The sequence below is a fragment of the Thalassophryne amazonica genome, chromosome 11 (genome assembly GCF_902500255.1).
Source record: "Thalassophryne amazonica chromosome 11, fThaAma1.1, whole genome shotgun sequence".
Classification (NCBI taxonomy): domain Eukaryota; kingdom Metazoa; phylum Chordata; class Actinopteri; order Batrachoidiformes; family Batrachoididae; genus Thalassophryne; species Thalassophryne amazonica.
The window spans coordinates 20,520,410-20,542,446 of NC_047113.1; the positions used below are offsets into that span (position 1 = coordinate 20,520,410).

The window sequence follows — 22,037 nt, forward strand, 5'->3', positions numbered from 1 at the left end:
GCGTCTGTTATGGATGAAGAACACAGGTGCATTTTATTGATGGCATTTTGAATGCACAGAGATACCTTGACAAGATCCCGAGGCCCATTGTTGTGCCATACATCCAAGAACATCACCTCATGTTGCAGCAGGATAATGTACGGCCCCATGTTGCAAGGATCTGTACACAGTTCTTGGAAGCTGAAAATGTCCCAGTTCTTGCATGGCCAGCATACTCACTGGACATGTCACCCATTGAGCATGTTTGGGATGCTCTGGACCGGCGTATAAGACAGCGTGTATCAGTTCCTGCCAATATCCAGCAACTTCGCACAGCCATTGAAGAGTGGACCAACATTCCACAGGCCACAATTGACAACCTGATGAACTCTATGTGAAGGAGATGTGTTGCACTGCATGAGGCAAATGGTTGTCACACCAGATACTGACTGGTATCCCCCCCCAATAAAACAAAACTGCACCTTTCAGAGTGGCCTTTTATTGTGGACAGTCTAAGGCACACCTGTGCACTAATCATGGTGTCTAATCAGCATCTTGATATGGCACACCTGTGAGGTGGGATGGTTTATCTCAGCAAAGAAGTGCTCACTATCACAGATTTAGACTGGTTTGTGAACAATATTTGAGGGAAATGGTGATATTGTGTATGCGGAAAAAGTTTTAGATCTTTGAGTTCATCTCATACAAAATGGGAGCAAAACCAAAAGTGTTACGTTTATATTTTTGAGTGTAGATTAATATTCAAACTTTTCAGCTAGTTGACAGTAGGGCTACATGATATGGCCAAATTGTTGTATCTCAGTATTGAAGCCAAATGTTATATCTCTATCAATATGACTAATTCCACACAAAGTGCCACAACAGTGAAAATTAAGCATTCTTAAACAAAACAGTAATAATACCACACATTTTGCACTCATCTTAAGGTTAGGATACAGTGCCCCCCAAAAGTATTGGCACACTTGGTATTTCACACATTTTAATTTGATTATGCCACTTCAGATACAAAAAGATATAAAAATAAAATTATCTTCCTTGAACTCAAACTGAAAGCAAATCTCTACAACTTCATATAAATTAATAAAAAATATAAAAGCCAAGATGATGGGTTGCATAAGTAATGGAACACTTTGGTATAACACCTGTAAATAATCGGTTTTATTGCCAGTTTTCTTCAGACAAGTAAATTATGAAATTTTTGCTGGCTCCTTTCGACCAGACCTGTGGTGCCGTGACATGTCAGCCATCTGTGGTGGCACCTGGGGTGTCAGTAAGATTTCGGGGGAGTCCATTGCCACCCCGGCCTCCCCTTTAGCTCTGCCCTTGATGATGTGTCTGGTGTAGCAGCCTGAACCATCTGTTGTCTTCTTTTTCTTTGTAGGATGGCACCTCTCCTGGTATTTTTGCTGACTGCTTGGTTCAGTGGGACATGGGCAGTGGACAAGGGAAATTTCAAGACCTGCGACCAGAGTGCCTTCTGCAAGTGAGTGTGTAGCTACATGCAACCTATAGATCATTTGTGCATGACCTTTCCCACGTGCAACACCATCCAGGCCTTTACATCATAAACAGTGGCCTGGTTACAGAACCACAGCCCAAAATTTTTTTACATTATTTTAATTCATTAAATACTACTCATGAGGTCCGATATGGAGAATAAGTTAATTTATTTAGTTCTGTAGATCGCTACACAAACACCTGGATATTATGACAGTGTGCCAAAGTGACCACCTATAAATGTCAGTAAAAAGTAAGTGTCAATAGTCATCAGGTTTGGGAGCATGAACCAGTGCCACATGTTGCTGCATCCACTTTAGGAAAATATGTTTGATTCCGATGTCACAGACCAAACGCCCCCCCACTTAGATTAGGTAAACCAGACACTATACATCCTGATATACACATATATACTTACATATATTAAGCACACAAACAGAAAAAAGATTAATAGGTTAGTTAGTAGATAAGTGTAAACTGAATATGAGAACATTAGAAAGTGAGTGATAGTCTTTATAGTGAGTGTTTGAGAGTGCGAGGAAAGCAGAGGATGGGGAGAATAGAGGCAGGGTCACCTAAAAAGCAAGAGCTTATGTGTGGAAGCACATTGACCTTATTGCCCCAAGAAAGGTCAAGTGTCTGATCTGTACTCAAGAAGTGGCCTTTAATAACAACATCAATGCTGAGACCCTGAGACGACACTTAATGCAGCTGCTCCTGCTGCTACTGGAGTAACTGGACAAGGTAGGCCTACGACAACTAGCATCCATATTTATTGAAAAGATATATCGGTATTAATTTAAAATATACAATACTATAAATTATAGACATACGCACAGGCTTTATGCCAAAATATTTCACACCGACAAGTCACTACCACTAGATGTCGCTAGTGACGCCGCCTGCCCATTATGGTTCCGACGAAGAAGATTGAATGTCCGGATGAGTAGCGCCCTATCGATATTTGTTCAGAGATTTAATATAAAATATTCCACTCGTATGGTATAAGTTGCCCTGAGACGTTGTAAAAATAACTGAGAGGTGATAATTTGTTGAGGTCAAAGACGCAGCCGATAGACGGGCTTCATGTGACGGTTTAATGTTGAAAGAAGACGCGATGTCTGTGCTGTTTGACGGGAGTTCGCTGAAAGCGGCGCACAACACTCTGAGGTCAGTCAAAACAGCACTTACACATCTTTTTTACCTCTCAAAACACCCAGTAACCTAATCACCTAATGTTTCCTGTCTATTCAATACAGCTGCTTTCGCAATGCTGACCCCGTACAGATGTTTGTATGTTACTTTTTCTTTAATAATGGCTGTTGGTGTTTACTGCTGAACTACAGTATAAAATGTACTAAATGACTAAATTTCTCACAATATATCTGACAGAAGACGCAAAGTCAACACAAAGCTTGGAGTTGAGTAGTCGCCTTTACTACAACCAGGTGTACCAAGTGTGTATATATCTCTCTCTCTATATATAGAGAGATATAATAGATATGTGTGTGTGTGTGTCAGCTTTTCAAAATGATCCCAAACAGTTTTGATATTGAACATATTTGGTATACCAGTTTATGCCTCAAACCTCCTGACCCAGTAACTGCGTGTTGATATCCTTTGTCAAATCAATTTGATGAAACAAAGTGGATACGGGTACGTTCATCCATATCTTCTGCGGAACTGCTAAAGGTACGGACCGAGGTTCACTGAAGAACGGGCAATGTATGGGTGAGTTTTGAAGCCTTGCCGGACCTTTAGCCGCATATGGTATGGGTACGGACATATTTGCGCATTCTGATTGGTCGGTAAGACACCCTACGTGTCTTTAGAACGGTGTTCACTGAAGATACGGACAATGTACGGGTGAGTTTTGAAGCCTTGCCAGACCTTTAGCCGCATATGGTATGGGTACGGACATATTTGCGCATTCTGGTTGTCGATAAGACGCCCTACGTGTCTTTAGAACGGTGTTCACTGAAGATACGGACAATGTACGGGTGAGTTTTGAAGCCTTGCCGGACCTTTAGCCGCATATGGTACGGGTACGGACATATTTGTGCATTCTGATTGGTTGGCAAGACGCCTTACGTGTCTTTAGAATGGTGTTCACTGAAGATACGGACAATGTACGGATGAGTTTTGAAGTCTTGCCGGACCTTTAGCCGCATATGTTGGGTACAGACATATTTGCGCATTCTGATTGGTCGGTAAGACACTCTCCGTATCTTTAGAACGGTCTCTGTAGATACAGGTCTATACCCGTAGCCACGGCCTTGATGAAATATTATGCTTGTTTTCAGGTGAAGTCTGTAAAGGTTTTGCAGATGATAAATTTTGCATCTTTATCAGATACTTTGAATATTCCAGAGATATTATGACGAATTTCCTTTTAATGTTCACAAATAATGGTATCCTAAATATAATTTCAGAAGCATTCCAGCGACTGGAGCACAGGAGACATCTTTGTAACCAACATCGCCCTTTTCTGTTACATAATACATTTCCATAACATTTCATCAGAATATAACTCCATTGATCAAATTTCTAACAGGTTTATGGTTATTTGCTGTTTATCAATGATATTGATGAATAAATGTTTAAAAATTCTAATTTTCAGAATTACAGTGTCAAGAAATGGCACACCCAACTTGTCCAAAGTATTCTGTGGTGTCTGCGGACAATTACATTAGTTTATGAAGTGGGTATATCATTGCATCTGTGTATGTCATATATCTAAGTTCTAAATTAGTGAATTTATTTCCAAGAATAAATGTGGTAGAAAGTAAAACACAAGCTAATGAATTTTTGATGAGCATGTGAATGTTAAACTTCATGAGTAACAAACATTTGCGGCGATAACTACCCATATTTTCATACACATATTTCCATATGTGTAAATAATCTAAATGCGTCTTGAAGAGGAAAACCTCTTCAAGAATCTATAAGTCACAAGAGTATAAGTCACACCTTTTTTCTGAATTATTAGGTCTTTAATTTTGGATTTTGTATTGTTATCATGTAATTGTTATCAGTGGTGGGCACAGTTCCACTAATCCGCTAACCGCTAATTATCGAAGATAATGTTTTCATTATCGGATTATCTTTGCAGATAACTTTGAAAACCATCATCGGACCAGTTATGTTCCGATAAGTTTTGGTTTGATAGTTTTTAGACCGCTAGCATTTTTGCAGACGTGGTAAACAAAGCGTAACAGTTACAAACATTTATGAAGTCTAAAATCAGTTGAGTACCTACCTGTTAAATGTTTTGTTGTAGATGTGCAGTTCTATCCTCTATAAACAGAGGAGAGCTGGTTCTAGTTCTATCTTCTGCAAGCAAAGGAGAGGTGGCCATAGAAAAGAAAAAAGCTCATTTCTTTTGACCCCATACTGACATGCTGGCAATATCACCCAAGTCATCCAGAGGCACACAGTTTTAACTTATAGTTGAAATTTTAACCAAACCAATTTCGGACAAGTTATTTAAATTAACTTCACTTCTGAAGTTTTATAAAGTGAATATATCAGATATATGTTTTAGTTTTAAAGTAATGCACCAATTTTGAAGGTTTTAGTATGGACATGCTGTGCCCAGTGCATTATGGGTAATCTCAATAAATTCACGACAGAAGAAATGGATTTGAGGCACTGATCAGGCTCCACACGGACAACAGCATTAAACTCTTTGTATATTGTGCCTAAAACTATCGTGAATATTTTCTCTGGGTTTATAGATGTTGTTATTGTGTTTGTGTTATGTAAAAATGCCAGACAAAGCCCAGGTTGCTTCTCCATTATTTTCAGTTGGAATCATTGCAATCGATTCCTGTTTGCTCTTTAACGTCTTGCTTATGTCTGTCTGTCTGTCTGTCGTCTTTGTTCCAGAGTAATATATATAGATGTCTGAAATTCAGTTTGCGTTTATTAAATTCCATGCATCTTAAACTTAGAAGGCACGGATTATCTGGGTGATTCTCATGAAAACAGACTTACTAGGTGGCATGCTGCATTTTGACAAAGTAAATGCTATCACAATTATAAGGATACAGTTATAAACATATCATTATAGGCTATGTTGCACATGATTTAAAGTGAACATCATTAAAATGTTTTTTTTTTTTTCACATTAATAGTATAATTCTCATTACCGCAACAAGTCCATTACCGAATTTAGGTTCTTCGAATACTAATTTAATACTAATAAAAATAAACATGATAAACTTTCAGTGTATGTTATACTACAGTTACAGTAACTAAACATGTATTGGTATTCATTTGTTAAAAAAAAGTGAAAATTTAAGGAAAAGAACTTTGCCCACCACCAGTTTTCTCATCCTCCGCAACAATTTTTAATCATCATTTAAGTCCACAAGGAACTTTTATAATCAAGGAATTCTGAGTGGGGGGACATAATTTCCAGTGACCCCAAGATGGCCACCAGGTAAGCACCTCATTTTGTTTCTCCCCAGAAAATTTGAAAGTTCATTTGTTAGAGTGCCTACACGAGTTTTCATGTCTCATTACCGATACACAAAGTTTTGAACATTTAAAATTTTTAAAAATTCTTGATTAATATTTACCTCATCATGGTCTAAATATAAACAGCTAGGTAAAGTTTAGCTAGGGCTCATAGTGCCTTGAAAGAGGGCAGGAAAGTTCAAGGCCACTCATACTCCGCAACAGCATTATCATACACCGTAACACTTGAGGACAGGTTGCGGTACAGAGATTCACTGTTTCGGTAACGAGAAATAGATGTATACATGTATAAACTTGTGTGTATTTCTGATATAACATGATATTTGTCTAAAACGCTTAATAAAAAAGTAAAAGGGAACACTAGTGACCACTGGAGAGTTTGTAACTGATATATATATATATATATATATATAATATATATGTATATATATATAGTTTTTACAAACTCTCCAGCAGTGGTCAATAGAAACAAGACTTCGTTCTATCTGGCCTCCACTGTGCCGTTCATGCATGGGTTTCAGTGGATAACATGGAATTTCACAGAGGCATCACATGGAAAAGGTGCACCAGACGGTGTTGGTGAGGCCTTAAAAAACTTGGCAGATAGAATCGTCTCATATGGAACCAGCATTCCAGATGCTGATTCTCTATTTGACCAACTACAAAGTTCATCTGTGACTCTCTACAAGGTGTTAGAGGAAAAAATTAAGGAGAGCAATGAATTGGTTCCTCCACAAATTAAAGCAGTTCCAAAAACCATGAAACTACATCAAGTAAGTCAAAGGTTAAGTTAAATATTACTATAAATAAATAAGTTTGATAAGTTAATAAATAAGTTAATTTCCCTTTTAGGACATTCTCACAAAAACATCTTTGCCTACTTACATAGCCCTCTACATCCCATTGTTATCTAGTGCTAGATTGATAGACTCCCTTTGGAGGGAGAAAGGGTCTGGTACTACAGTCGAGACATTAGGGACATATTTCTGGAACCACTTCCTGTCACCTCCTCTGCCTGCAATTTCTGTGTTTTGCCTGATATATGGGCAAAGCACAAAAGGCGTACATAAATGAATTGGTCTACTATTCCATTAAATCTATAGTTCTAAATAAAAAATGGTGTTAAGATTCATTACTGTTCTATTTTACACTGAATGTTTTGTGTTTGTGATACACTGCAATTACTTGTTTACTTACTGTTTTTACTTAATTGTTGTATGTTGTGTGACTGACTCATTGTATGTTGTACAAGTGGCTCATAATTGAACATACAACTAAATGAATTGAATGAATGAAATTAATTGAATGGAAATGTTTTTGTTTATAAAAGTATATTCTATAAATAGTGACATTGTGTGTTAAATATGAATCACTGCTGATCTATGAATGTGTTGCACTGAGTCTCATTTCCGAAACAGTGAACTTAATTTCCGAAACACTGTTGTCATTACTGCAATATGTGTTTATTTGCAAATTACACTCAACAAAAATATAAACGCAACACTTTTGGTTTTGCTCCCATTTTGTATGAGATGAACTCAAAGATCTAAAACTTTTTCCACATACACAATATCACCATTTCCCTCAAATATTGTTCACAAACCAGTCTAAATCTGTGATGGTGAGCACTTCTCCTTTGCTGAGATAATCCATCCCACCTCACAGGTGTGCCATATCAAGATGCTGATTAGACACCATGATTAGTGCACAGGTGTGCCTTAGACTGTCCACAATAAAAGGCCACTCTGAAAGGTGCAGTTTTGTTTTATTGGTGGGGGGATACCAGTCAGTATCTGGTGTGACCACCATTTGCCTCATGCAGTGCAACACATCTCCTTCGCATAGAGTTGATCAGGTTGTCAATTGTGGAATGTTGGTCCACTCCTCTTCAATGGCTGTGCAAGTTGCTGGATATTGGCAGGAACAGGTACACACTGTTGTATACGCCGGTCCAGAGCATCCCAAACATGCTCAATGGGTGACATGTCCGGTGAGTATGCCGGCCATGCAAGAAATGGGACATTTCCAGCTTCCAAGAATTGTGTACAGATCCTTGCAACATGGGGCCATGCATTATCCTGCTGCAACATGAGGTGATGTTCTTAGATGTATGGCACAACAATGGACCTCAGGATCTCCTCACGGTATCTCTGTGCATTCAAAATGCCATCAATAAAATGCACCTGTGTTCTTTGTCCATAACAGACGCCTGCCCATACCATAACCCCACCGCCACCATGAGCCACTCGATCCACAACATTGACATCAGAAAACCGCTCACCCACACAACGCCACACACGCTGTCTGCCATCTGCCCTGAACAGTGTGAACCCGGGATTCATCCATGAAGAGAACACCTCTTCAACGTGCCAAACGCCAGCGAATGTGAACATTTGCCCACTCAAGTCGGTTACGACGACGAACTGGAGTCAGGTCGAGACCCTGATGAGGACGACGAGCATGCAGATGAGCTTCCCTGAGACGGTTTCTGACAGTTTGTGCAGAAATTCTTTGGTTATGCAAACCGATTGTTTCAGCAGCTGTTCGAGTGGCTGTTCTCAGACGATCTTGGAGGTGAACATGCTGGATGTGGAGGTCCTGGGCTGGTGTGGTTACATGTGGTCTGCGGTTTTGAGGCTGGTTGGATGTACTGCCAAATTCTCTGAAACGCTTTTGGAGACGGCTTATGGTAGAGAAATGAACATTCAATACACGAGCAACAGCTCTGGTTGACATTCCTGCTGTCAGCATGCCAATTGCACGCTCCCTCAAATCTTGCGACATCTGTGGCATTGTGCTGTGTGATAAAACTGCACCTTTCAGAGTGGCCTTTTATTGTGGGCAGTCTAAGGCACACCTGTGCACTAATCATGGTGTCTAATCAGCATCTTTATATGGCACCACCTGTGAGGTGGGATGGATTATCTCAGCAAAGGAGAAGTGCTCACTATCACAGATTTAGACTGGTTTGTGAACAATATTGAGAGAAATGGTGATATTGTGATATGGAAAAAGTTTTAGATCTTTGAGTTCATCTCATACGAAATGGGAGCAAAACCAAAAGTGTTGCGTTTATATTTTTGTTGAGTGTATTTAATAATGATAAAATTGTTTTTAGTTTGTAATTCTGTTGATACAATTTATAGGATTACTTATTTAATCCCTTTAACAAAAAACATTATATTTGTCAGTTTTCAAAGAAATATACTAAAAAACATGATATAAATCATTAGGTATGTTGCGGTAATGAGACAAATTATTAATTTCATATTATATAACAACGTAATCTTTCCTGAGGCATATATACATCTTGACATAAGTGTTAATAACCTACTTTAAAATAACCAAAAATAAAAGTATGTAAAAATATATTTGATGTGATTTCATGTTGCGGTAATGATATTTTTCTCTGCACTCAATATCTAAAATACCTGTAATTTATACAAATTCCCAACACAATGTCTAATAATAATGTTTTAGTAAGTTCAGACATTAATCTTAGATGCTTAACTGGAAATTTGTCTTCAAATGTCTTTTGAAAATTTTGAAGTTGGAATCCTTTTAAATCTGGATTTCGTGAGAATCACCCATCTGGGATTTTGTTTTGGCAAGTTTTCACAGTCTCTACTGCCAACTACTGGCCAGTACTGTTCATGTCAGTATTCGCCCTAAGTACTGAGCGTCTGGGCACCAGTAGATGGCAGTGCTGTATTATTTTGACATCGGTTATATCAGACAGTTATCTAATTACAACTTGGCAAATGCTTTTTTTTTTTCTTTTTTTTTTTTACAAATAAAAAATGGCATATTTTACAAAAGCACATTTATATGTAAACACCAACACACACATCACATTAACGTGTTGGTTTTTACATCAGTGTTAGCAGAGGCGCATTTTACCCATAATCCCTTTGGCATCTGTCTGTGTTTGTTAAAAAACTTAAGAATTAGTGCATTATTTAACATTAAAAGATATGTTATATTTAACTATGTACAAATGACAGAATTGACATTAATGGAATTATTCTGTCGGTATTAATTTTATTTATAATTCAAAACCATAAGTCAGCACTGCTTTATTTTGCAAGACCACCGCCTCACGGCGACGCTGCTGTTGAGTAGAGAGTTGAGCGTTGTTGTTCCTCTCAACTGCTTCTCTGCTGGAAGTTATGTAGTAAACAGGAGCTTCCAGCATTGGACAGGGCGCTCAAAGACAGAACTCATTGTTTGGGTCTGTGGTTGCCTTTGATGCTACTAGAAGTGATCGTGGTGTTAAAACTCAAAATCAGTTTGTTAGTAGTTGCAAGTGTACTGGAGACAATACTGGAAGTTATCGGTTAGCTGTAGCTTCCGATACGTTTTTGGGCGGGTTATCGGCTTAGCGTTATAAAAGTGAACTTTTCAGCTAATTGATTATCTGTTATCGAAGCTAACTTTTTGGTTAGCTGTGCCCACCACTGATTGTTATTATCAGCATTTATTCTTTTATTATTGGAGTTTATTTTGTTTAGTTATTTGATTACTGGAAAAGTCCTATACAAATAGTCATATAATTACAATAATTGTTATTATTAGTACTGAATGGTGCAGTTTTTTTTTATTTATTTTTTGGTGTACAAGTCGCAGGACCTTCCAAACCAGTTAAAAACAAGGGGGGGTTTGAGCTGATCCAGCAGTCAGAATGCTCGTAGCACGGGCCGGGGTGGAGGATTAGCAGCAATCTTCCATTCCAGTTTATTAATTAATCCAAAACCCAGACAGAGCTTTAATTCATTTGAAAGCTTGTCTCTTAGTCTTGTCCATCCAAATTGGAAGTCCCAAAAAACAGTTTATTTGTTATTATCTATCGTCCACCTGGTCGTTACTGTGAGTTTCTCTGTGAATTTTCAGACCTTTTGTCTGACTTAGTGCTTAGCTCAGATAAGATAATTATAGTGGGCGATTTTAACATCCACACAGATGCTGAGAATGACAGCCTCAACACTGCATTTAATCTATTATTAGACTCTATTGGCTTTGCTCAAAAAGTAATGAGTCCACCCACCACTTTAATCATATCTTAGATCTTGTTCTGACTTATGGTATGGAAATAGAAGACTTAACAGTATTCCCTGAAAACTCCCTTCTGTCTGATCATTTCTTAATAACATTTACATTTACTCTGATGGACTACCCAGCAGTGGGGAATAAGTTTCATTACACTAGAAGTCTTTCAGAAAGCGCTGTAACTAGGTTTAAGGATATGATTCCTTCTTTATGTTCTCTAATGCCATATACCAACACAGTGCAGAGTAGCTACCTAAACTCTGTAAGGGAGATAGAGTATCTCGTCAATAGTTTTACATCCTCATTGAAGACAACCTTGGATGCTGTAGCTCCTCTGAAAAAGAGAGCTTTAAATCAGAAGTGTCTGACTCCGTGGTATAACTCACAAACTCGTAGCTTAAAGCAGATAACCCGTAAGTTGGAGAGGAAATGGCGTCTCACTAATTTAGAAGATCTTCATTTTAGCCTGGAAAAAGAGTCTGTTGCTCTATAAAAAGCCCTCCGTAAAGCTAGGACATCTTTTCTACTCATCACTAATTGAAGAAAATAAGAACAACCCCAGGTTTCTTTCAGCACTGTAGCAGGCTGACAAAGAGTCAGAGCTCTATTGAGCTGAGTATTCCATTAACTTTAACTAGTAATGACTTCATGACTTTCTTTGCTAACAAATTTTAACTATTAGAGAAAAAATTACTCATAACCATCCAAAGACGTATCGTATCTTTGGCTGCTTCAGTGATGCCGGTATTTGGTTAGACTCTTTTCTCTCCGATTGTTCTGTCTGAGTTATTCTCATTAGTTACTTCATCCAAACCATCAACATGTTTATTAGACCCCATTCCTACCAGGCTGCTCAAGGAAGCCCCTACCATTATTTAATGCTTCGATCTTAAATATGATCAATCTATCTTTGTTAGTTGGCTATGTACCACAAGCTTTTAAGGTGGCAGTAATTAAACCATTACTTAAAAAAGCCATCACTTGACCCAGCTATCTTAGCTAAGATAGGCCAATCTCCAACCTTCCTTTTCTCTCAAAAATTCTTGAAAGGGTAGTTGTAAAACAGCTAACTGATCATCTGCAGAGGAATGGTCTATTTGAAGAGTTTCAGTCAGGTTTTAGAATTCATCATAGTACAGAAACAGCATTAGTGCAGGTTACAAATGATCTTCTTATGGCCTCGGACAGTGGACTCATCTCTGTGCTTGTTCTGTTAGACCTCAGTGCTGCTTTTGATACTGTTGACCATAAAATTTTATTACAGAGATTAGAGCATGCATAGGTATTAAAGGCACTGCGCTGCGGTGGTTTGAATCATATTTGTCTAATAGATTACAATTTGTTCATGTAAATGGGGAATCTTCCTCACAGACTAAAGTTAATTATGGAGTTCCACAAGGTTCTGTGCTAGGACCAATTTTATTCACTTTATACATGCTTCCCTTAGGCAGTATTATTAGACGGTATTGCTTAAATTTTCATTGTACGCAGATGATACCCAGCTTTATCTATCCATGAAGCAGAGGACACACACCAATTAGCTAAACTGCAGGATTGTCTTACAGACATAAAGACATGGATGACCTCTAATTTCCTGCTTTTAAACTCAGATAAAACTGAAGTTATTGTACTTGGCCCCACAAATCTTAGAAACATGGTGTCTAACCAGATCCTTACTCTGGATGGCATTACCCTGACCTCTAGTAATACTGTGAGAAATCTTGGAGTCATTTTTGATCAGGATATGTCATTCAAAGCGCATATTAAACAAATATGTATGACTGCTTTTTTGCATTTACGCAATATCTCTAAAATCAGAAAGGTCTTGTCTCAGAGTGATGCTGAAAAACTAATTCATGCATTTATTTCCTCTAGGCTGGACTATTGTAATTCATTATTATCAGGTTGTCCTAAAAGTTCCCTAAAAAGCCTTCAGTTAATTCAAAATGCTGCAGCTAGAGTACTGACGGGGACTAGAAGGAGAGAGCATATCTCACCCATATTGGCCTCTCTTCATTGGCTTCCTGTTAATTCTAGAATAGAATTTAAAATTCTTCTTCTTACTTAAAGGTTTTGAATAATCAGGTCCCATCTTATCTTAGGGACCTCGTAGTACCCATATCACCCCAATAGAGCGCTTCGTCTCAGACTGCAGGCTTACTTGTAGTTCCTAGGGTTTGTAAGAGTAGAATGGGAGGCAGAGCCTTCAGCTTCAGGCTCCTCTCTGTGGAACCAGCTCCCAATTCAGATCAGGGAGACAGACACCCTCTCTACTTTTAAGATTAGGCTTAAAACTTTCCTTTTTGCTTAAAGCTTATAGTTAGGGCTGGATAAGGTGACCCTGAACATCCCTTAGTTATGCTGCTATAGACGTAGACTGCTGGGGGGTTCCCATGATGCACTGTTTCTTTCTCTTTTTGCTCTGTATGCACCACTCTGCATTTAATCATTAGTGATCGATCTCTGCTCCCCTCCACAGCATGTCTTTTTCCTGGTTCTCTCCCTCAGCCCCAACCAGTCCCAGCAGAAGACTGCCCCTCCCTGAGCTGGTTCTGCTGGAGGTTTCTTCCTGTTAAAAGGGAGTTTTTCCTTCCCACTGTAGCCAAGTGCTTGCTCACAGGGGGGTCGTTTGACCGTTGGGGTTTTACATAATTATTGTATGGCCTTGCCTTACAATATAAAGCGCCTTGGGGCAACTGTTTGTTGTGATTTGGCGCTATATAAAAAAATTGATTGATTGATAGGCATGAGGCAGATTCAGTGTTATCTCAGGGCCATATAGAGACAGGAAACACACATTCACACTTGCATGCACACCTGGTCGATTTAAAGCTTCCGATTTATCTAACCCGCATGTCTTTGGAAGTGGGAGGAAGCCGGAACACCCAAAGGGAACCCACGCAGACATGGGGGAACATGCAAACTTCACACAGAAAGGACCAGGTGGGAAGTGAATTTGGGACTAACCACTAAACCATTGTGCTGGGGATTTATTGTCTTAAAAGTCATAGTCTGGCCAGGGATGAAAATTCTTAACTCTGGTTTATTTATGTTTTAAATGTTGAATGAGTGATGTCCCATATAAATAATAAATATACAGACTGTGTCTAAATTAGAGGAAAACAGCTTTTTACTAGCTATGAAAACAAATACTTTGAAGTCATCTATGTGTGTCTTGAGGACAAGTATGATCAGTATTTACTATTTTCTGACAATGATTTGTAGATTAGTTGTAAAAAAATAACTGACACATTAATCACTAAGAAAATAAATAATTTCTACCTGATGCAACACCAAATGTTGAATAATTTGTATTTTCAAAATATTTTTAATAAATGTTTTAAATATGTTAATGATGAAAATAGTTCTTAATAAAAGTTCCATTGATTATCTAAATGATTGAGTAATATATGTTATGTGCTATACGTATAAACAGTAAGCCATGTGAAGCACTTGTTGGTTATTATTGATGCATGATTCATATGTTTTATTGAGAATCAAAATTGTGATTATGTGTTGTATCAAGTCATTTAAAAAAGGTGTAATATCCTGCAATTTTTTAAAATGATATAATGGCTTCTAGATGTTTAATTGAACAGTTTTCTACAAAACCTACACAGGGTAGGAACACCACCATTTTCAGTGCTAAGCTCCAAACATTTCTAATGATTTCTTCTTGTACACCCCTTTTCATTTAGCACCCAAGAACTGGCACAGGAGATCAAGTCTTTCATCAGTGGTGTGGACACTGTACAGGGACGGAAGCTGAGCGTTCGAGAACATGCCCGGTGTTCTGTGCGGCTGCTGCGCTCTGTCCCGGCTTGCCGAGAGGCCGTGCTGGAGCATCTGAGGGGCGTGTATGATGATCATGTCTCTACTTTCCTGCACAACTTGGAGACAGAGAGTGAAACTAAGACCGGGGTCACCTCCAACCTGGAGGACATCTACAGGTGAGATGATATTAGTATACATTTAGGATTTTATATAGAGAGAATACTTTCAAAAGAAATACTGAGTGATATGTCCCTTTTTCTCTCTAGGAGGTTCATGGGGTGCTGTCAGAATTTATCCGCCTCAATCCTCGTGCTTGGGCCCCCCTGGTGTCCACCTGGGCTGTGGAATTACTGGGTCAACTAAGCAGTAAGCATGCAGGGCGAAGGGTTGCACCCCACTCCTCCAGCCTCAATGAGCTGCTCCAGCTCTGGATGTCATGTGCCGCTACCCGTTCCCTCATGGAGACGTACTCCCAGTGTTTAGCTGCCATGTTGGCCTGGTGCCCCGATGCCTGTGTGGATGCGCTGTTGGACACGTCTGTTCAGCATTCTCCACATTTCGACTGGGTTGTTGCTCACATTGGCTCTGCTTTCCCTGGGACTATCATCAGTCGCGTCCTGGCTTGTGGCCTCAAGGACTTCTGCTCCCATGGCAGCAAGGACCAAGGGGTCCTGGTGATGGGAGGCGATAAAGGCAACAGAGTGCCTAAGATTGGTTCAGTAGTGGGAATCCTGGGTCATCTTGCAGCACACCACTCAGACAGCATCCGGAAGGAGCTGCTCAGGATGTTCCAGGAAAGCCTGAGCCCTTCAAGCCCTCTATCTCCCACCTCCTCCTCCTGGGAGAGTTCTCCTCAGCTCCGTCGGGCTTCGGTCCCATTTTTGCTGCAGCTGGCTGCAATGTCCCCTGATCTCTTTGGCGCGGTGTCTGCAGAGTTAGTTGAGCTTTTGCGTCCTCCTGTCCTGCTCCAGCTGCAGGCATTGCTGCAGGGGCTCCCCAGAGAAGAACTTGATAACATGCTAGGTCTGGCTGTGCACCTTATTAGCCAGAGCCCATCAGGAGGGGCTCAGGTCCTCCGTTTCTTGGCAGACACTGCAACTCCAGCTTCTGTCATCATCTCTGGCCCTACACCATCTCCTCATGAAGGTGTCAGAGAAGGCTGTGACCGTCTGCTCCAAATGCTGCTTCTGCATCTCCATAAACTGGTCTACAACCGCACGGATGGAGTGGAAAGCAGTCCTCATCACTATGCACCCAAGAGGATCATCCCCTTTCTGGAGGAGCTTCAGGCGCATGTAGGTGAGCTGTGTGCTGAGACATTGCGACTGGAGAGAAAGCGTCACCTCTGGCTGCACCAGTTGCTGTGCCTGCTCGCCGTGTATGGTGGCCCCAGTGTAGCCACCGAGGCCCTGTGTCAGCTCCTCACCCAAGCTCGCAACCCAGAGGAACTGGTTCTGGCCTGGCAGCTTCACACCACGCTGTCCTCTTGTATGGCAGCGCTCATTCCTGCTGCTGTAGCCCGCTGTGTGGCCCAGATCCATACAAACACCCTCAGGCCCCGGCAGCTGAGGCAACTGCTGCTTAATCTGGCTGTAGCCATTCAGAGCCAGGATGAGGAAAGAAAAGGAGCACCAGGTGCACAATCCTCCATGGCCATTCAGGTAGGCTCAGCCGGTCCTCCGGACACCTCCATGATTTTGGTCCTCTTCTTTCTCCATGGTGACCCGGCTGTATCTCATGCTGCAGTGCGCCTCCTGTCCTCGAGCCCTCTCCCACCGTACCCTCCTCCCGGCACATCTGCTGCTGCTCTCACGTGCTGCCGTTACTCATTTCTTTCTGGCTTTGCGGAGGAGAGGGAGAAGGGGTAAGATGGCACGGGATGGGGTTCAGGCAGATGAGGCAGTGAACTGTTCAGTCCTGCTCCTGTCGCGTTTTGCAGCATACTCTCCTCTCACTCTCAAGGCGGTACTTCAGCAGCTGGTTGAGGAAGCGCTACATAAAGGGAACGCTGACCTTTTTGGAGCGCAGATCACAGATATGGCTGGTGCCCCTTTGCTCCCATCATCTTTGTCCCCTGACATCGGAGCCTCCCTGTTGGATATTAACAGTCGGTTCGGTACCACTGTCAACTTTTCGGGCAGTGTGTGGTCTGTCTTCCATGCTGGGGTAATTGGCAAGGGTTTGAAAGGCCGTGCTGCTGCAACTGTTCCTGATCCTTCTGGGGTAATCCAGGTGAGTTATGCGACATTGGAATTTGAAACTTGACCACAATTTCAAGCCTCATGCTTTTAGACTATGTGGCATAAATTGACTGCCACACAGGGCAATTATGGTCACAGTTTTAGAGAACTAAGCTGAATCGACTTGACTGCAGTGTATACCAAATGTGACATCAAGAATACATGCAGCCAACTTCAAAGAATAGTGAAGTATTGTTTTGTTTGGTACAGTATTGTTCAGAATAATAGTAGTGCTATGTGACTAAAAAGATTAATCCAGGTTTTGAGTATATTGCTTATTGTTACATGGGAAACAAGGTACCAGTAGATTCAGTAGATTCTCACAAATCCAACAAGACCAAGCATTCATGATATGCACACTCTTAAGGCTATGAAATTGGGCTATTATTTAAAAAAAAAAAGTAGAAAAGGGGGTGTTCACAACAATAGTAGTGTGGCATTCAGTCAGTGAGTTTGTCAATTTTGTGGAACAAACAGGTGTGAATCAGGTGTCCCCTATTTAAGGATGAAGCCAGCATCTGTTGAACATGCTTTTCTCTTTGAAAGCCTGAGGAAAATGAGACGTTCAAGACATTGTTCAGAAGAACGGCGTAGTTTGATTAAAAAGTTGATTGGAGAGGGGAAAACTTATACGCAGGTGCAAAAAATTATAGGCTGTTCATCTATAATGATCTCCAATGCTTTAAAATGGACAAAAAAACAGAGATGCGTGGAAGAAAACGGAAAACAACCATCAAAATGGATAGAAGAATAACCAGAATGGCAAAGGCTCACCCATTGATCAACTCCAGGATGATCAAAGACAGTCTGGAGTTACCTGTAAGTGCTGTGACAGTTAGAAGATGCCTGTGTGAAGCTAATTTATTTGCAAGAATCCCCCGCAAAGTCCCTCTGTTAAATAAAAGATGTGCAGAAGAGGTTACAATTTGCCAAAGAACACATCAACTGGCCTAAAGAGAAATGGAGGAATATTTTGTGGACTGATGAGAGTAAAATTGTTCTTTTTGGGTCCAAGGGCCACAGACAGTTTGTGAGACGACCCCCAAACTCTGAATTCAAGCCACAGTTCACAGTGAAGACAGTGAAGCATGGTGGTGCAAGCATCATGATATGGGCATGTTTCTCCTACTATGGTGTTGGGCCTATATATCACATACCAGGTATCATGGATCAGTTTAGATATGTCAAAATACTTGAAGAGGTCATGTTGCCTTATGCTGAAGAGGACATGCCCTTGAAATGGGTGTTTCAACAAGACAATGACCCCAAGCACACTAGTAACCAAGCAAAATCTTGGTTCCAAACCAACAAAATTAATGCCTCGCAGAAGTGAAGAAATCATGAGAAACTATGGTTATACAACTAAATACTAGTTTAGTGATTCACAGGATTGCTAAAAAAGCAGTTTGAACATAATAGTTTTGAGTTTGTAGCGTCAACAGCAGATGCTACTATTATTGTGAACACCCCCTTTTCTACTTTTTTTTTTACTAATAGCCCAATTTCATAGCCTTAAGAGTGTGCATATCATGAATGCTTGGTCTTGTTGGATTTGTGAGAATCTACTGAATCTATCGATACCTTGTTTCCCATGTAACAATAAGAAATATACTCAAAACCTGGATTATCTTTTAGTCACATAGCACTACTATTATTCTGAACAGTACTGTATATGTTTGGACATAAAAGTTTTCTTTTAGCAGTCATTTCATTAATTTTACATTCTATATACCTTATTCGTGCATCTGAGGCCCCAGGGCCAAGCGTCAGCCCACCCCCTTCTTTGAAGAGAGTTGGTTAAATGCCCACTTGTAATTAAATATTTTTTTTAATTTCAAGTTTAGTAAATGCCCACCTGAAATAGATTAATTCTGTGACCCCCAGCATATCGTAAAAAGCATAAAACAATGAGTTTTCACAATGTTTTTCTCCTCTTCGTTTTGACTTGTGATGATGTTATCTGTTTGTCCTGTGCTCTTATTGTGAAAGACTCGTGGAAGAAACATGAAGTGTTCTGTGACAAAGTGGCAAGTTTTGTACAAGTCCCAGTCATACAGTGAAGGAGCTGCTATCAGTTTGTGTTTCTTTTTGTCTGACAAAAATCCTTTTTCTGTCCAGCAGAATTAGTTCCTTGTCAGCTGATGTCCACAAATTTGTCAGAAAGTTAGTTGCATGTTTCAGAACATTGAGAGGAGTTCAGACCCAATCTATCCTGCTGCCTGTACGATTGTTTGCCGTTTTGAGTGGAGGAGAGTGGAAGACAGTGAGCACACGCAGCACTTTCTGGACACGAACACGGAGAAAACTGACTTCACATGTTGACAGTCAGTGACAGACCAGATGTTCCACTGTTTCAGTGAGAGGCTGATGGGAAAATTATGGATTTTTTTTTTTTTTTTTTAAATCTTAATCTATAGGAATCACAGAAGGCAATAAACTGATTATTTCACTGCAGTTTTGCTTGTATTTAAACAGGTCTGACCTTTTGAAGCTTCCATGAGTGCCAGAGGTTTCTGCTTTAATATAAATGCTTTGCAAAATGTTTCAGTGAAATACTGTAAATGATTGTCCATGAGGTTAACATTGAAAACCAACCGTGCACGTCACATGTTTTTTTTTTTTTTTTTTTTTTTTGCTGTGCCAGACATTAGCTGACAAGCAGCCCATTTAATAAATGGCAAAAGGATAGGAAGAAAAACAGACAGGTGATTTATTTTTTATTTGTGAGGAAATCATACTTTTTTTTTTAATTGGGTGGTCCGACAAACTGAATATTTGGCCGAGTTTGTGTAAAAGGCCAACCCCTCTTCAAGCAGAATTTCACACAGAACACCCAGAGTGCTCAGACACACATAGGGTATTTTATTTTCAAGTAGATTTTTGGTCTAATTAATATAAAACTGCTTAGAGATGAGAAAATGTTGATTTGGATGGGCGACTCAAATAAGTTCTGCATTTAAATTTGGGCAGAAAATGATCAGATATTAGAATTCATGTGATACTTTAGTTTTGTGTTAGATATACTGCTGCAGAATTTGTCTGTATTCAGCAAAAAAATGTCTTTCATGCAGAACATCCAGACTCTACTGACTGTGATGGTCCAGTGCTGCAGCTCCTCTGGTCTCAACACCTGTATCAGTGGCTCACGACAACCACCATCTGATCCAGAAGAGCTTCCATCCATCAATGCAGAGGCGGCCAAAGTCGTGGCCGTCACACTCGTGGAAAATGTCTGTCAAGATGTGGCCAACGGTGAACTGTCCTGGCCCCCAGAAGAGCACGCCCGTACCACTGTAGAACGAGACATCCACATTCGGCGTTGTTTTGAGACCCATCCTGTGCTTTTCCCTCTCCTTCACGTGGTGGCAGCAGGGCGGCCAGCACTTTGCTACTGTTCAGCTGTCCTCAGGGGCCTCTTAGCCACTCTGCTAGCCCACTGGGAGGCGTCCCGTGAGACTTTGGCAGTGGATTCACCGTGGCACCTCCAAGCCTCCTGCCTCCTGGTATCCTGCATGGGAGAGGGTCAGCTCTTGCCTCCAGTGCTTGCCAATGTTCATGAGGTATTTGCTTACCTCACACCCTTTGAGGTGAGGCTGCTGCTGCTGGCTGTATGGGAGTATGTGAGGGGCAATGGCCCTATGCCTCAGAAGTTTGTCTTTAACCCAGAGAAAGGGCTGTTCTGCAGAGATTTCTCACGGGATGGTGATGTGGCGAGATACGTGGCACCAATTCACAGTGTTCTGCATAAAAACATTGACAGACTGGGGCACTTCTGCTGGCGCTTCCAGCTTTGAGAAGTAACATGGAGCAAACTGTGGCGAGCAGGGTTACTGAGACTGAAGATGGTGTAATAGAATACAGCATTGGGCCAAGAACAGTGACTGCAAAGTTGCTATTAATGTATGTCTGTTTCACTAAAGCATGTGTACCTTTTGTACCATATTTTTTTAGACTTGTTACTCGTCATTGTGACACTTAAAAGACAAACAGTATTGTACACCCCATAACAAAACATCCTGAATGCATGAGAATGGTTGAATAAATTTCACCTTTTAGACAATATTTTAGACCATTTATTTTTTTGGAATCAAGGGGGTTTGGTTATGTAATTACATAATCTGGCCACAAATTACATTATGCAGTTACAGCGAGGTTAATAGTTGGACTTGCATCTCATGGTAGAACTGACGCTTTTTGAACCTTTTCCCAGAATAAATCTTTTAAGTCCAAGACTTTCAAATCAATTAATCACATTCATGTCAATGCATTATTTGATGATTATTGTGATTGGTGTCTATTCCTTAATATTTTAACCAGTGAAGCTCCTCACGTCTTGTCGTCTTAACATCCTTTGAAACAAGACCCATAAGGGATTGTGACACAATTATAAATCAGAAGACGATTTGCAGAATGACAACAGGAAAAAAAATTAAAGTATTCTTATCACTAGGTAATTGTCCTCTTTTCTGCATATACGAGTATATAAAAAAACTTAAGACACACATGTAATCACATGGCTATCGGTGTTGTGTATCTGAAGGCAAGCCAGTTAATTTACAGTATCTTTAAAACCCAAAGGTGAAACAAAGTACATGACAGTCTATATGCTCTCTACTAGAAATCCTGCATTGCATTGCTTCACATGTGATGGATTCTTGAATTTCAGCGTCGGCAACAGAGTACACATTGGTTATTACGCTTGGTAAACTTAAGTATTTATTAGATAGGAACAACACTGAACTAACTTCATCTTGCCAATGGGACAAAACAATGCCAGTATCTTACAATACATGCAGGGGTACCCAAGTTCGATCCTCGAGATTTATCTTCCTGTAACTCTTAGTTGTCCCCCTGCTCCAACACACCTGAATTCAATGAAAGGCTGATTAAAAGCCTGCTAACGAGTCTTTCATTGGCTTCAGGTGTGTGGGGACAGGGAGACAACTGAGAGTGTCAGGAAGGTAGATCTCAAGGACCGAACTTGGGCAACCCTGAATT

General features: G+C 40.3%; 1 protein-coding gene across 1 annotated transcript; it reads left to right on the forward strand.

The window, feature by feature from the left end:
- The first annotated feature begins 2,530 nt into the window (after positions 1 to 2,530).
- ints5 (integrator complex subunit 5) lies at positions 2,531 to 21,034 on the forward strand. Its single transcript, XM_034181878.1, is given in 5 exon segments — positions 2,531 to 2,667; positions 14,724 to 14,974; positions 15,064 to 16,574; positions 16,576 to 17,031; positions 20,111 to 21,034. Coding segments are annotated over 5 exon segments (3,012 nt in total). The 5' UTR covers positions 2,531 to 2,596; the 3' UTR covers positions 20,834 to 21,034.
- The last annotated feature ends 1,003 nt before the right edge of the window (positions 21,035 to 22,037 follow it).